General features: G+C 43.1%; 3 protein-coding genes across 3 annotated transcripts; 2 read left to right on the top strand and 1 right to left on the bottom strand.

Annotated features, from left to right (window-relative positions):
- Positions 1–517: 517 nt before the first annotated feature.
- Positions 518–2,370, top strand: THITE_2110427 (uncharacterized protein). Its single transcript, XM_003650642.1, has 2 exons — positions 518–1,675; positions 1,735–2,370. The coding sequence occupies exons 1-2, from the start codon at positions 689–691 to the stop codon at positions 2,119–2,121; spliced, it is 1,374 nt and encodes a 457-aa protein (XP_003650690.1). The 5' UTR covers positions 518–688; the 3' UTR covers positions 2,122–2,370.
- A 972-nt stretch (positions 2,371–3,342) lies between these two features.
- Positions 3,343–4,968, top strand: THITE_2110425 (uncharacterized protein). Its single transcript, XM_003650641.1, has 3 exons — positions 3,343–3,580; positions 3,666–4,698; positions 4,798–4,968. The coding sequence occupies exons 1-3, from the start codon at positions 3,515–3,517 to the stop codon at positions 4,959–4,961; spliced, it is 1,263 nt and encodes a 420-aa protein (XP_003650689.1). The 5' UTR covers positions 3,343–3,514; the 3' UTR covers positions 4,962–4,968.
- A 633-nt stretch (positions 4,969–5,601) lies between these two features.
- THITE_2110422 (uncharacterized protein) lies at positions 5,602–6,244 on the bottom strand. Its single transcript, XM_003650640.1, has one exon. It carries the CDS (start codon positions 6,206–6,208, stop codon positions 5,726–5,728), a length of 483 nt encoding a protein of 160 aa, XP_003650688.1. The 5' UTR covers positions 6,209–6,244; the 3' UTR covers positions 5,602–5,725.
- Positions 6,245–15,985: the final 9,741 nt, after the last annotated feature.

Raw genomic sequence — 15,985 nt, 5'->3', positions numbered from 1 at the left:
AAGGCGACAAGTTCGACCGGCAGCTCTTCGAGTCTGTGCTCAAGCGCCGGTTCTTCTTCACCGAGGCGTTCGAGATCTACCGCCTCTCGCCCAACTTCAAAGGCGACAACCGCGGCCTGTTCGACTATGGCCCCCCCGGATGTGCCTTGCAGGCCAACATTGTTGACCTGTGGAGGAAGCACTTCGTCCTGGAGGAGAACATGCTCGAAGTGGATTGCACTGTCGTGACACCTGAACCGGTGCTGAAAACTAGCGGGCATGTCGACAAGTTCGCGGATTGGATGTGCAAGGATCCGATCAAAGGCAAGCAATTGTTTTTCTTTTTTATTTGGCACGTAAAAGCTTATTAACGATGTGCTTGCTGCTAACAGTTCCTAGGGGACTACCTCCGAGCGGACCACCTTGTTGAGAATGTCCTCAAAGCCCGCCTTGCTCGAGGCACCCGTGGCCTCGTCAAAGACTCACCCAAACTAGACCAAGCAACCATCGATGAGTACAATAGCATACTGGCCAAGGTAATACCTAGTTATTTCCCTTGTTTTATTGGTTGAGATGCCGGCGTTAACCAGAGTTTGGTGTCTAGATCGACAACTACGATGGCGATGCCCTGGCTGAGCTGATCAAACACCATGACATCCGGAACCCGGAGACCAACAACGAAGTCCTGCCGCCCGTTCCATTCAATTTGATGTTCAAGTCCACCATAGGACCCAGTGCCGCCGCCCCGGTCTATCTCCGACCGGAAACCGCTCAGGGTCAGTTCTTGGATTTCAAGAAGCTGCTGGACTACAACCAGGGCTCCATGCCGTTTGCGTCGGCCAGCATTGGCAAATGTTACCGCAACGAGATCTCTCCCCGGACCGGACTTCTCCGGGTCCGGGAGTTCCTGTTGGCCGAGATCGAACATTACGTCGACCCGGAAAAGAAACAGCACCCACGCTTTCCCGAGGTGCGCGACATTGTGCTGCCGTTGCTTGATAAGGAGACCCAGCTGTCGGGCAAAACGGTCCCTCAGACAATCTCGATAGGCCAGGCCGTCGAGTCCAGGATCATCGACAACGAGACTCTGGGCTACTTTCTTGGGCGAATCGTGTTGTTTCTGGTGAGACTCGGAGTCGACCGGTCCAAGGTGCGGTTCCGGCAACATCTCGCGAACGAGATGGCTCACTACGCCTGCGACTGCTGGGACGCCGAACTCCTCACGAGCTACGGATGGGTGGAGTGCGTTGGCTGCGCAGACCGAAGCGCTTACGACTTGACAGTGCACTCAAGGTATACCGGCGCCTCTTTGACTGTCAAAGAGGCACTTCCGGAACCCGTGAAAGTCGAGGAGTGGCAGGCCGCGCTCGATAAGAAGCTTACCGGGCTGCGTTTCAAGAAAGATGCGAAGGTGGTACAGGCAGCCGTCGAAAGGCTGGATCAGCCCGCACTGGAAGCGCTGGCTGCTGAACTTGAGCAACACGGAGCAGTGGCTCTTGAGACCCCGGCTTTGGCTGACGGAACCACGCGCGTGGAGCTACCCAAGGAGCTCCTGTCCATCTCCAAAACGACTCGCATGCAGACCACCCGAGAATACACGCCAAACGTGATTGAGCCGTCCTTTGGCATCGGGCGAATTCTCTACTGCTTGTTGGAGCAAGTGTACTGGCATCGGCCCAACGATGCCGCGAGAGCGGTGAGCACCGAAAACCGGCTTTGTTCTGTCGGCTCCAGCTAATCAGCGGCGGTGATTAGGTCTTGTCCTTGCCTCTCTCCGTGGCACCAAACAAGGTCCTCATCGTCCCCCTGTCCTCCAACCCGCAGCTCAATCCCATCGCCCACGCGCTCTCGGCCCGGCTGCGACGTCTAGGCATCGCCAATGTTATCGATGCGTCGAGCGCGTCTATTGGCAGACGGTATGCGCGAAATGACGAGCTGGGTACGCCGCTGGGCGTGACGGTCGACTTCGACACCTTGAAGGACGGGTCGGTGACGTTGAGGGAACGGGATTCCATGGTCCAAGTCAGGGGCTCGGAGGACGAGGTTGTGATGGCCATCAAGGGCTTGGTGGAGGGGACCGAGACATGGGAACAGGTCACGGCGAGGATGGAAATCTTCGGTGGGCAGGGAGAGGATCAGTAGAAAGAGAGGGTAGCCGGCGCTGTGTAACCGAGTCTCAAGTATAACCGGCGGACTGCTTTCTAGACAGGGAAGGGAGATAGTACGCTAGGGAACGCATTTTGCAGTGATCAGCGCGTCTAATAACGGTTGATGGCACCTTCTTCCTCTATAGATGCTAAAGAAATAAAAGAAAAGAGAAGAAAAAGAAGGTTGTGTATCCCGTATGTGAATATGTGCTTTCCAGTGTCGGCGTGTGTAAAAGGACTCGTAGGATTTGTCGGATCTAGGGAGAAAGATGATCCTAGTAAGAGAGGAGTGGCCTATATAGCGAAGCAAAAGGGAAAGAATAGGAAGGCTAGTCATCGCCTGTTGCTAAGCAGGAAGTGTCTAGCTATAGTAGAGGGTTGTGACGTGTTAGGGGAGTAGTAGCATTCATAACACATGGATCCTTCAGAGGAGCCTAAACCCCTGTAACGTCGTTAAACTATACCATATACACGACCAACGGCTAGCACTCTCCCTCCTCCTCCTCTAGGCATCCAGAAGGTTGAGACGCTGCATATCCTAGATCAGGAGCCCTTCTCAGTCGTGCTGGCAGTAGTATGGGAGCCTGCTTATTTTTATTTTTTTATTTTTTTTTTTTTTGAAATTTTTTGTATCCCCTAATTAACTAAACACTCGCGACGTCCACTGCAAACATACTAAGTGGGCGAGAAAACAAGTTTAACATGGTATAACATGGTACAAAATCAATGATCTGGAGCAGCGGTATGCTTGGTCGGCAGACAGCCATGCATTGCCGTGCTCAAGCACCAGAGACTAGGATCCGCAATAGACAACGGGGAGGACACGGGAACGTGGAGCCGCAGGTGCATGGGTGTTCGCACAGTCTTGCCGCCCTCCACAGATGAATTGAACAAGACCCTACCTGGCTCGATGGTGCTGAAGCTTTTTTCAACCTCGCGGTCAGAACGTTGTGCGAAGAAGGTGATATGTCCATGCATTCCGTACACCCGGTGGTATGCCGGTCCCAGGAAGGGCAACATAGCAGCGGGGTAAAGGGTGTGCACAAATTATGCATCGGAGCGAATCCGATGATGGTCGGAAGCTCGAGTCATGAACAACATGTGGCCCACACGGGATCGGACCGTCGGGGTGGTGGCAAACCGCGAATGGAACGCTAGAGCAGGCAGGTCTTCATGCGCTGCAACATCTGCTCCAGCTGCCGACTGGGACAGTGACCGCGTGTTGGCAATCATAGCCCCCGTTACTCGCGGCAGTATATTATAGATCTACTGTCTCGCTTAGCGTAGCCCGTTTCTCTTCCACGACGCTCTCTGTCTAGCGTCGCCATCGCATCGAGCAATACTTCCCGGATTTGGCGCGTTTCTTTCCTCTCGCTCCTGGACCGAAAATGGCTCCCTTTACCTTGAGCTCCTCGCACGACATAGGCGGACTATTAGTCGCCGCACTGGTTGGAGTAAGTGGTCCTTCGCTCTGTCATCTAGTGTCTCACTTGCTCCACTTGCTCCGAGGAACAAATGATACGCCCTGACACTCGCTAGCTGCTGTTCCTGTACTTTGTCGCGCGAAGCGTGTACTATGCCTTCTTCCACCCCCTGGCGAAGGTGCCCGGCCCCAAACTATACGCCTTCTGGGACCTGCCGTATCTGTACCACCTGCTGCGCGGCGAGTGGTGGCTGAAGCTCAAAGACCTGCACGACGAGTACGGGCCGGTCGTGCGCTACACGAGCAACAACGTATCCTTCGCGACCCCGGGCGCCTGGAAGACCATCTATAACCACCGCTTGCCCGGCCAGGAGACCTTTGTGAAGGACCCCATCGCCTACCGGCCCTCCTTCTCCGGGGTCCCGCACATCGTCAACTCCAACGGCGATGACCACCGGCGCCAGCGGCGCCTGCTGTCCCACGCCTTTTCCGAGAAGGCGCTGCGGGGCCAGGAGGACATCATGAAGCGCTACATCGACCTGCTGATCAGTAAGCTCGGCGAGCGCGCCAGGGCCGGCGAGACGGTCGACATCGTGCGGTGGTACAACTTCACGACATTCGACCTGATCGGCGACCTGGCCTTCGGCGAGCCGTTCGGCTGCCTCGAGAGCGGCGGCTACCACCCGTGGGTGGCCATGATCTTCCAGATCATCAAGCTGTCCGTCTTCACCGAGGTGATGCGGCGGTACCCGGCGCTCCGGCACCTCGTGAAGCTGTTCGTGCCGTCGCAGCTGGTGCGCAGCCAGAAGGAGCACTTCGCGCTGGCGCAGGAAACGGCGCGCCGCCGGCTCGAGAGCGGCAACGTGTCGCGCGAGGACTTCATGTCTTACATCCTGCGCCACAACGACGAGAAGGGCATGACGCCCGGCGAGATCGTCGAGAATTCCAACGTGCTGATCATCGCCGGCAGCGAGACCACGGCGACCCAGCTGAGCGGCACCACCTTCTACCTGCTGCGGAACCGCGACAAGTACGACAAGCTGGTGCGCGAGATCCGCGAGACCTTCGCCAGCGAGGACGACATCACCCTCCTGCGCACCAGCAGCCTCGAGTACCTGAACGCCGTGTTCGAGGAGGGATTCCGCATGTGTAAGTCACAACATACGGAGACATAGCCTGAACCCGTGTTTCCTCCTCTTCCCTACGACCAAAGCAGCTGACACGCACAACCTTACTCACCCAAACTAGACCCCCCCGTACCGCTGGCCCTCTCGCGCCGCACGCCCGCCAAAGGCGAATACATTGAAGGCTACTGGATCCCAGGCGGCGTGAGCCACACCCTTTTCCCCCTTCCCCTTCCCCCCCTTCCCCCTTTACCCCAAACCATACACCAGCAACTGACAGCAGAATGACGACGCAATGAATCTTAACAGACCGCCGTGGGCGTGCCGCAGTGGGCGTCGTACCAGAGCGAGCGCAACTTCCGCCACGCCGACCGCTTCGTGCCCGAGCGCTGGCTCGGCGATCCGGAGTACGCGCACGACGTGCGCGCCGTGCTGCAGCCCTTCTCGATCGGGCCGCGGAACTGCATCGGGAAGAAGTGCGTTGCCTTTTTTTTTTTTTTTTTTTTTTTTTTTTTTTTTTTTTTTTTTTTTTTTTTTTTTTTTTTTTTTTTTCCGTGTGTGTCTCCAAAGCGCTTCTGTGCTAACCAGATTATGATTGTGCAAAATTTTTAGTCTCGCCTACGCCGAGATGCGCCTCATCCTCGCGCGGGTGCTGTGGAACTTCGACCTGGAGCTCATGCCCGAGAGCCGGAACTGGAACGAGCAGAAGATCTACACGCTGTGGGAGAAGGGCGCCATCAACGTGAAGCTGACGCCGGTGGTGAGGGAGTAAAGGGCAGCGGAGCGAGAGCGAGGGGATCCCCATCTCGATGGAGGTGTTTGGTCTGGTGGGTTGCTCTGGTGTGTGCGTGAGTGTTGTGTCGTTGTTGTTGTTGCTGCTGCTGTTGTTTCAAGTCCAGCCTGCTCCTCTGCAGAATATCTCGCCCCGAGGTTACGAGTATATGTGCGTAAACCAACACTCTGCGTGAAATATGGTTCTCTCTTTGAACTCTTGTTTCCGCCGCTCGACGTGATAATGTCGTGGTGATGGCGCTTGCACCGCTGAGGCGTTGTCATGAGATGTTTGGCAGGAAGCGCGTCCAGGGGGTGTCGGTGTACACGCCTTCGGGAACCGACCTGAGCGTCGTGAACAGTAGGGCGATGATGGTGAGGCGAGCGGCCGCGTAGACGATGCCGGCGCCGATGGTCAGATACCGGGAGGCCTTGTGATATGGTCTGGACAGCAGCTGGCCCCGTCTTCTGCCATCGGCCCCCGCATTGAGGGCCTGGTTGCAGCAATCAATCAACGAGAATGCTGGAATCAGCTTGTTTGGAGTGGACAGCTTGGCTCGGGCCTGATCTTGACGTGTCTCTAGCCGATCGGCTAAGCTGCTGTCCTGAGACCGGAAACTGGCTATATGTTGGGAGAATACGATCAGCTGTTGTCGCACATCTCGACCGCGTTCACCCTTCTGGAAGCGGTTCCAGATGGAGTAGAAATGCCAGAGATTGTTTGACAAAAGATCTCTCTGCGGTCTTTCAGCTAGCCGCGGCATGCAGTCCGCTAGCGCTGTATCCTGGATCGAACTGCCACGGGGGTGCCAGGTCCTAGGGATTGGAGGACACATTTCAAGCCACCTGTCAGAACCAGCCCAGCCCGGGGTAGCGGGCCGGCCCACCGAGATTAGGATCCACCGGCTTGATGCCCAACTGCCGCCTAAGACTGGGCTCCTGATTAGGAGAACTCTCCTACAATACAATATCCTCAACACTACAATTAATCCTAGTTATATACATTACTTATATCGTAATAGCTTCATCTTCCTAAACCTATATAGCGGTTCTAACAATTAAGAGTCTCATTGGCTCGAAAACCTAGCCCTATCTCTAAGTATACGGCTATTACACGTAGATGGTCCTTGGTAACTATCTAGCGGTAAACGTATAAGGGTGAGAAAGATCAATACCTCTTAGCCTCGTTAGCTAATAAGGCGGTACTCCTAAACACTAGTATATATTATAAAAGTATATTGATATAGTCTATCTTCCTACGAAGGGGTTCTAAGTAAGGTTCCCTTTTTTAAGGGAACGCTCGTTACCCTTGACTATAGTACAGTTATAGATGCCCTTGCTATAGTTGTATATAATAAGTGCCTAGGGACAAGAAGAAAAGATAATGTCTTTACTATTATTATTATTATTATTATTATTATTATTATTATTATTATTATTATTATTATTATTATTATTATTATTATTATTATTATTATTATTATTATTATTATTATTATTATTATTATTATTATTATTATTATTATTATTATTATTATTATTATTATTATTAATCTTATACCAAAGAGGCCCTTAGCGCCTCGCCACTGAGGGCAAGCGGTCCCTCCACCTCTATATACACTACTTATACGTAGCGCCCACGCTATGTTCCTGCTATATAGAGCGGGCCTCCCTAGTTCCTTCTCTCTAACTTGCTGGAATTCACCTTTCTGGCCTAGTAGCAACGGAGATATAGCGGCCTATACGGCCCATTACGCGCTACTTGCGTACGTGATACGCTCCTAGTGCAAGTACCGTAGCCGCTAGGTGTACTACGTACTCGAGGGGAGCGGCTAGAGGCCGACCTTTCTACGCCTCCTCCTCTTCCTATTGCGCCTCTTGCCTATACCCTAGTCCTTATAGCTAGCCGCTAGAGGCTCCTCTATCGTATTGTCCTAGCTACTATGCTCTTGCTATATATTTATAGAGCTTTCCGCTAATCCCCTATATCCTACTTTGCCTTCGACGTTTAGCTTAAGCGCTAGCTAGTACTTTTATAGGCGCCTAGTATATATTAGCTATTTTATAAGCCTCTAGGCGCCTCTTCTACTCTTAAGTAGTATAAATAACGTATATTGATCTTAGACGTAAGGCCTTTCTATAGTAACTATAGGGTCCCTATAGTATATTATAAGGTAGGCGATGGTCTTAGGTACCTCGCTATAGCAACAAAGTAGTATAGATATATCTAGTATCCCCTTCTAGAATAGGAACTGCCTAAGGCCAATGGCCCTAGTTTATACTTATATAAGGAGGGAGCTCTATACTTTACTAAGATCCTTATATATCTATAGTATTTAGGTAGAGGGTTTTAAAGTATATAGGTCTGCTACTTCTTTATAGTATACCCTCTCTAGCCTTTTAACGTCTATATAATATATCTATAGTTCTCTATATACCTTCTACTCCTCTACTATAGCTATATCTACGTTAGTATATAGCTATAGCTCCTAAAGTCTTTAATCGTCGTCTTTGTTACTTTCGCTCTATACCTCTACTACTACCGTTAGATAGTATATAAGGAGCTAGTCCTTAGCCTATAATTGCCTCTATTCTATAGGAGACTCCCTTATAGCTAGCCTCGCTATTAGGGCGTAGCGTATATAACGCCGCTTTTTCAACCTTAACGCTACCTTTATATAGATATTGTATAGGAGCTATATAAGCCTAGTTTTCTAGAGCCTCTACTCAGTATATATCGCCTAGCGGTTAAGGTATAGATCGATAGGGGGTACCTAGGTCTTACTTTCTAGGTTGTAGACTAATATAGCTTTATATATACTAGCAACTACCTAGAGGTAGCTCGACTATATTGCGCTAAAGCTATATACAATCCTATAGGGAGCCCCTCTAATCAGCGTTAGAGTATACTATATCGCTACCCTATACGAAAAGACGCTTCTAATAACCTTTATATAGATCTTCTAAGCTTATACGATATATACCCTATACGTCTTTGCTATAAGTCTTATAAAGGTAAACTTCTATATAGCTATCTTAGCTTTAACCGCCTTCTTATATACCTAAAACGAGAGCTTATAGTCTAGCTATACGCCTAGGAACCTCGTTAACTCTATAGGTACAAGTCCTAGCTAACCTTCACTAAAGATATTGACGACCTCTATATATAGCTACTATACCCTTGTAAAGTAGATAAGCTTGCTCTTCGCTAGTTTGAACTATATTCCTTATTCTATAGCCCATTTCTTATACTTAGTAAACCTCCTCTCTAATATATAGTAATACACTAGTATATCCTATCTAAATATAAGAAGGTTAGTATTATCTATATACTTAACCGTTAAGAGCCTAGTATATACCTTAAAGGTATAGAATAAGGGGGTAATAAAGAGGATAAATAATGCTAGCGATAGTAGCGAGCTCTATAGTATACCTTGCTATAGAGTCGTAGGCTTAGCTATAATTCTATTAAACTATAGACGTATTATACGATCTTCGAAGTAGCTCTTTAGGAGTATAATTAGCTTCCTTTTAAAGCCTAGTTCCTAGAGCGTATATAGTAGCTAGATCTAGTCGACTTAGTTGAAGGCGCCTTTTAGGTCTAATTGCAATAGCGAAGTATAAGCGCTATACGTCTACGCCGTCTTTACTATATTAGTTACCACCTAGATTGCCACCTCTATAGACCTATATTGCTAAAAGCCTATCTACATCTCTAGGAGTAGCTTATATATATTGGCTATATATATTACTTAGTCTACGATAGCTACTTTAATAATCTTGCCTACTATACTAAGTAGCGATATTAGACGGTATACCTCTACCTCTGTTAGCTATTTTAGAGACTTCCCTAGCTTCCTAAGGACGACTACCTATATAGCGTAGAATCTATATAGGAAGTGCTCTAGCTTAAAATAGGCGTATATAATCGCTATAAGCATCTCTAATAGCTTACTCTCCTTGTTATAGGCCTTAAGGAACTTATTAGTAAAGAGGTCCTTACTAAGTACCTTGTTCAATCCTATATAGCTTATAATCTTTATAATCTTAGCTCTATAGACCTTTTAGTCAATAGGTACAATATTACGAAAAGACCCTTTAGACTAGTCTCGGTTAAAGATACTATTATACTACGCCTATAGTATAAGAAAGAAGTGCCCTACTAGCGCCTTAGCCTTCTAGGCGTACGTTATAGCGCTCTAGGGCTCGCTAGGTCCTAGCTAAAGCGCTAGTAACGCTAGAGGCTTAGGGCGTTAATGGCTTTAAAGCTATACCTACCTCTCGATATCCTATACTAGCTTCTGCTTCTTCGACGCCTTAGTAAGCGAGTAGCGTTAGTATAGCGTCTATAACCAATAGATATAGCGCTTAAAACACTGTACCGCCTTACGATAATACGCTTAGGAGCTTGCTATACAGCTTGACTGCTAAACGTATTTAGCCCTCCTTGCTTTTTATATTGCCTTATCGACTTTAAAGTTCTACTATAGTGTATAGGACCTTTAGTTAAGCTTATAGTATAGGGCTACTATATCTATAATGCTAGTTAGCTTATATATAAGGGTATCTACTATATCCTTAAGTTCCTCTACTATATTGATCTCCTTTAACAAGGTTAGGAACTAGGCTTTAGCCTTATACCTTTTATAGTCTAATAGCGCCTAGCTATAGCCCTATAGTATAGTAGCTCTACTACTACTCTCCTTTAATAGTACTTTAGCTACTTAGGATATATAGTCTAAGCCTACTAAGTTAAGAGGTCCTAGCTACTAGGTATTACTACTCTATATTACCTAGATATAGTCGATTATACTATCTCTATTGCCTTGCTATACTTAGGTAGATATATTATATAGTATATAAAGCTCAAGCTCCTATTCTACTATAATCTAGAGTAGTGTATTTGCTAATTAAAAGGTCTTATTGTACTTGTCCTACATTAGGTAATAGGCGTTAAAGTCGCCTACAAGTATATTACGCTCTCTTAGCTCCTACTCTACTAAGGTATAGAGTAGCGACCGCTATTCTAACTCCTAGTTAAGTAAATAAATGGACTATACTATAAAGAGGTCTAATCCTTCTTTCTTAAACGTTATAACCGCCTAATCTTCCCTCGCCTTAGCCGACTATATTATATAGTTGAGGTACTTACTTATATATAGCGCTACCCTACTAGCGCTATATACTATCTTATACTAGCTACCTCGCCTATAGGGCGGGGCTAGGGAGGTTGTATCTAGGCGAATTAGCGGCTCTTAAATCGCTACTAGGTTGAACTTCTCCCTACCCTTTAGCGCTTAGTTAAAGCGGTTTCTACTGCTATCGGTATTCTAGTAGAGTACTTTTAGCGTTATAGCTATATACTCGATATAGGATAAAGGCCTTTGGTTATTATTGTATTAGGTTATAAAGTTAGCTCTATACTTATACTATATAAGGGCGCTATATAAGTAGCGCTTCTATTCTATGCCCTAGCTCTTTAAAAGGTTTATAAGAGTATTCTAAATTGGAATAGGTCTATACCGTTGGAGCGCCTTGCCCTTTAGATGTCGGTAGGCTAGCCTGCTTTAGCAAGGCGCTTCCTTAGGCGCTATTCTCCTAACTTATCCTCCTAGCTCCTACGCTATATACTCGCCTCCGTTACTACTACTACTCGAGGCTAAGGTATATAGAAGGTAAGTAGGCAGTTGTTGAACTACTCCCTTATACGTTGACACTACTTCTTTACTATCTTATAGCTTATATTAAAGGCTATATAGACGCCCCTATAGTTGATGCACTTCGGCCTATTCCTAGCTAGGTCGGTCTTTACTAGGCATCTTGCCTCTTGCTCCCTTGCTATATCGCTATCGCTATACGCTATATAGACGTAGATTAGGTAGTATACCTCTTCCTCTTTATAGAACGTTGCCTTATATCCCTACTTCCTATACTTGAAGTATAGGATCACGTACGCTACGCCTTCGAAGTGTTCGTAAAGATAGACTATATAATCAAGTAGAACCCCTTAGTCGATAAGCCTCGCCGCTTCCTCGACTATATATAGCTCGACTAGTATATATATCGTTCATAGCCCCTAACTGTCCCTAGCGCTACCCCGTGGCGCCCGTAGCCTTATACGTACGATCCGAACCTTGTTCTCCTTCGCTAGGTCCGCCACTAGGCGGTTGGCGTCACCCCTGTACCTCGTCAAGGCGGCTAGCCAAACACCCTTTGCGAGCTTACTATTATTATAGAACTTAATATAGAATAAAAGAGCGTATAGAAAGGGAAGAAAACTAATCTATATTATACCCTATATAGGATTTTTATATCTATTATCCTAGTCTATAGTAAAGTCTTCTATTACAATACGTTTATTTATTTATTCTATTTATTAAGATCGATTGTACTATTACTAATATAAAGGTCGTCTTTTCTAGCCTTAGATACCTTTGCTACTGCTTTATATTTAGTAGAAGCAAGTACTTTCTTAAGTTTCTTAGGAGGATGTATCGACGTCTCTTATACCTTATTGTTAATAGTTACTTTATACTAGTGCTTAGTAATGGTAACTTTAGCTATTTTAGCTTCTAACGTTGAATAAGTACTTTTATTGTACTAGCTTTATAGCGTCTTAGTTAGTGTCGTCGGTACAACTAGTAGTATAGCTTTAGTAATAGGTACCTTAGTAGGCATTCTCTAAATAGGTAGCTATATAGTCTTAGTAGAGTATATAGTCGTTATAGTTATAGTGTAGCTAGCCTTAGGCGCTACCTTTTAGTGTCTAATGGTTTAGATAGCTGTAGTAGCCTACTTTATAACGTTTGTCTTTATAGTAGATAAATCTACTATAGTAGTTTAGAACTCGATAGCTAAAAAGCGGTGTTTAATATCCTATATACGCTACGCTAGTCCTATATATATACTATTGTATAGGTTTACTATCGTTTAGGTAGCGAAGTCGATCTTCTCTAGAAGGGTATTATTCTTATAACAGAGATCTATTATAGTCTTATTATATACTAGTTATAGGTCGTTGATCTTTGATATCTAGTAATAGTATATATTATTAAGGTTACTCTAGAATGTAAAACTACTAGGATCTAGGTTACTAGCTTTGCTATTTGCTTCTAATATACTAATAAGCTTTACTAATTCTATTATAGTTTTTTCGACTTCCTTAACGTAGACTCGATACTTCTAGGCGAATTAGAGCAGATCCTTAGTTAACGTTTATACTACTTTTATATCTATTTATAGAGATTTAATAGCGTTATCGTTTATAGTAACTATATAGCTAGTATCGTTTACTATATCTATAGCTTAAACGTTATTGTAGTAGGTAAGTCTAAGCTTTGCTAATATTACGTTTATAGAAGGGTTGCCTTCGCCTTTAGGTAAAATGTAATATAATATAAAGATTTCAATTACTATCAATATATAGCTCGCTATAACTATACCTATCTCTTAGAACTCTTTAAAAGCTCTTTTAATTATACCTTTAATCCTCTAGATATATAGGTTATATATAAAACTAGTAGGCTTATTATCGAAATCCTTCTTTAGGACTATATAGTAAAACCTAGTAAATTATATTACTAGCTTAGCTATATACTTGTTATTATAACTAAAGTCTATATATATATAAGTAAACATTTCGCTTATAGTAGTAATATATTTGTTTATAGCTTTAGTTAAGCACTAAGAGTACTTATATAATATATAGGTTTTCTAAAGCTCTAGGATATAGTATAGTTCAGTTACTATATCCTCTTTATTATTAGTATAATCGGCACTATCGTTGTTAAAGACGTCTAGGTCGTCGTTAGTTATAGTAGCTTCGTCTTCTAACGTAATATATAGAGCTTACTAGACTTTCTAGCGCTATATACTAGCGGAGGTAACGTTGCTAGTTTCTAGATACTTGATCCCTAGTGTATATTATAGGAGCTACTCCCCTTCTATATACTTATAAGTTAGGAGAGTTCCTAAACGCTTTTATATAACGTCGCTATTTAACGCTTTGTTATAGTCCTTATAGACTTCCTATTCGTCGTTGGACACTATAATAGAGCCTACAATAACGTTCTACTACCGCTCTTTATAGGCGGTCTCTAAGCTATTTTAAATTACTTTGGCTATATTAGCTTCTTTAATAGCTATTATCTCATTGTCTTATACAGTTCTAGAAACGACGTTCTTAGTCGTAGCTTAATAGGACATATATACTCTTATAATATATAAAGGAACATTAGGTATATTATTAGCTCTTTTTATACCTTTTATTTATTTAGTAGCGAGATAGGCGCTCTCCCTCTTCTAGGTACTAGTAGTATAGCCTTTAGTAGACGTCTTTTATATATAGGGAGGTATTTTATATACAACGAAGGCTAGTTAGGTATCTCCCTTTGTAATATTGATATAATTGTACTTAAACGCTTTACTACTTAATAACATTAGTAAGCTAAGAGAATCGACTATATAGTCGCCTCTATCGTTGATATAGATATTATAAGAATATATAGCAGATTATTTTAAGTTATAAATATAGTATAAGCGTATACCGACTAATAGTAGCTTATATAAATATATATAGCTCAATGATAAAAAGGTCTAATGATTGATTATATAGTGAATACAAATAACTATAATAAGGAATTATTAGAGAAGATAGATATATTAAGGTTAATATATAAAGAGAAAGGAAATTATAGTAGCCTATATTAGGCTATTCTAGAAGTAAATAAAAACAATAGCACGGTGCCTATAGCTAATAAACAGTGTTACTATCTAGTAGTAGCTAGAGAATAGAACATTATACCTTTAAGGCTCGAAGCCCTATACCTTTATAGCAATAGGATAGCTTTCCTTAACTATTTATAGGTTAAGGTCAATAGCGAATCTATATATAGGAAAACTAAGATAGGCAAAGTACTTAACAAACTAAATGACTATAGTTTTATAACTAAAAGCGTTAATAATATCTAAATAAAGGGTAAAGAGAAGGAAAACTAGGAGATCTATAAGATAAAAGATAGTATTTATATATCTAGTAGCAATATAGCGGTAATAGCTATACTAAAGTGAATATATTCTAATAAGGAAAGTATAAATAAACGAAAGGAAGAGAAGGAAATAGGAAAGAAGGAAAGAGAAAGTTAATAAAAGTATAGCTATTAGTAGTTGCTACCCTTCCTCTATAGTGGCTCAACGACAATTTGGTTCTAGGATTAAGGAATCTCTATTATTGCTTCCTACTCTTTAATAGCAATACCTTTATTATAGTGTTTCTTCTCCTAGTTAATAGGATATACTCTCTTATATTCTTCGATAAACTCTCTAGCGTTGTTAACGAGCTAAATATATTTAATCTACTAGTCGTCCTTAGTAGTATACCCTTTCTATTATACTAGATACTTAACCTTAGGTCTCCTATTCCTCTAAGTAATATACTATTATACGATTCTCTCAACTTTCTAATTCTTATCTCTATTAACGATTATAGGGCTAGAGGGTTCCACGTTATAGCTAAAGAGGTTTTTCCTTTGATCTAGTTTCTATAACTAAGAAACTAAAACTATAAGATAGACTTTCTAACTAGCTAGGAAGTCAAGCTTATAGGCGTTCCTATTGATTTTATAAACAATTTTAAATAGTCCTATCTACTATAGTAACTACTTTTATTTAAGTTTTTTTAGGAGATAGTATCTGTTATATAGTTGTAGGTAAATAGTGTCTTCTACTTCGAACTTAGTAGGTATATACTTATCGTTATAATGTATCTTCGCGATAGTACCTATATAATCGATCTATTCCGCTACTTCCTCCTAATACTACTGTCTAAGGATACTAATAGCTTTGGCGAAGGCAATAGCACCCTTCTTATAGTAAAGTATATCTAGGATAAAACGTAGTTTAAAGCTATATACTAACTTGTTTAGCGATCTTCCAATAGTGATTATAAGTATATTATTAAGGTTGTACTATAACGTAGAGAGAAGTAGAGGCTATAGTGTTCTTAGTTTTTCTATAGCTTCTATATAGATAGCGATTTCTACCGTCTAGTTCGTCCTTTTTAACTAACTATCCGTTTAAGGATAATAGGCTATTAAGAAAAGAAGGCTAACGCCTAAGATATAAAAAATTTCTTTCTATAAATTAGAGGTGAACTTAGTATCTTAGTCGCTAATGATTTACACTAGGAGTCTTTAATCTATATACGTCAACGCTCTAAGGATTATAACTATCTATTCCTCTATTAATATTTTATTGTTTCTAGCTATAAGAAGCTTTTTCTTACTAAACTTATAGGTAATAGTGTATATAGCGTTGAAGATCAAATACTTTTTTATTAACTATAGTGTCCCTTTAGAGAATATAGTAGGCAAACTAACAATAAAATCTATAGTAATAGTATAGAAAGGCTATAGCAGCGTCTAAATTGGCTAAAGGTCTCTAGGCTTCGGTTCTCTCAAGGTCTAGTTCTCTCTATATATAAGGCAGTACTAAATATACTTATATATTATCTAACGCTTTTAGTTAAACGTAAATACTAAGAG

Source organism: Thermothielavioides terrestris, chromosome 1 (assembly GCF_000226115.1).
Source record: "Thermothielavioides terrestris NRRL 8126 chromosome 1, complete sequence".
Taxonomy (NCBI): Eukaryota; Fungi; Ascomycota; class Sordariomycetes; order Sordariales; family Chaetomiaceae; genus Thermothielavioides; species Thermothielavioides terrestris.
Note: the sequence above shows the minus strand (reverse complement) of the source record. Positions and strands in the feature narration are given on the sequence as shown.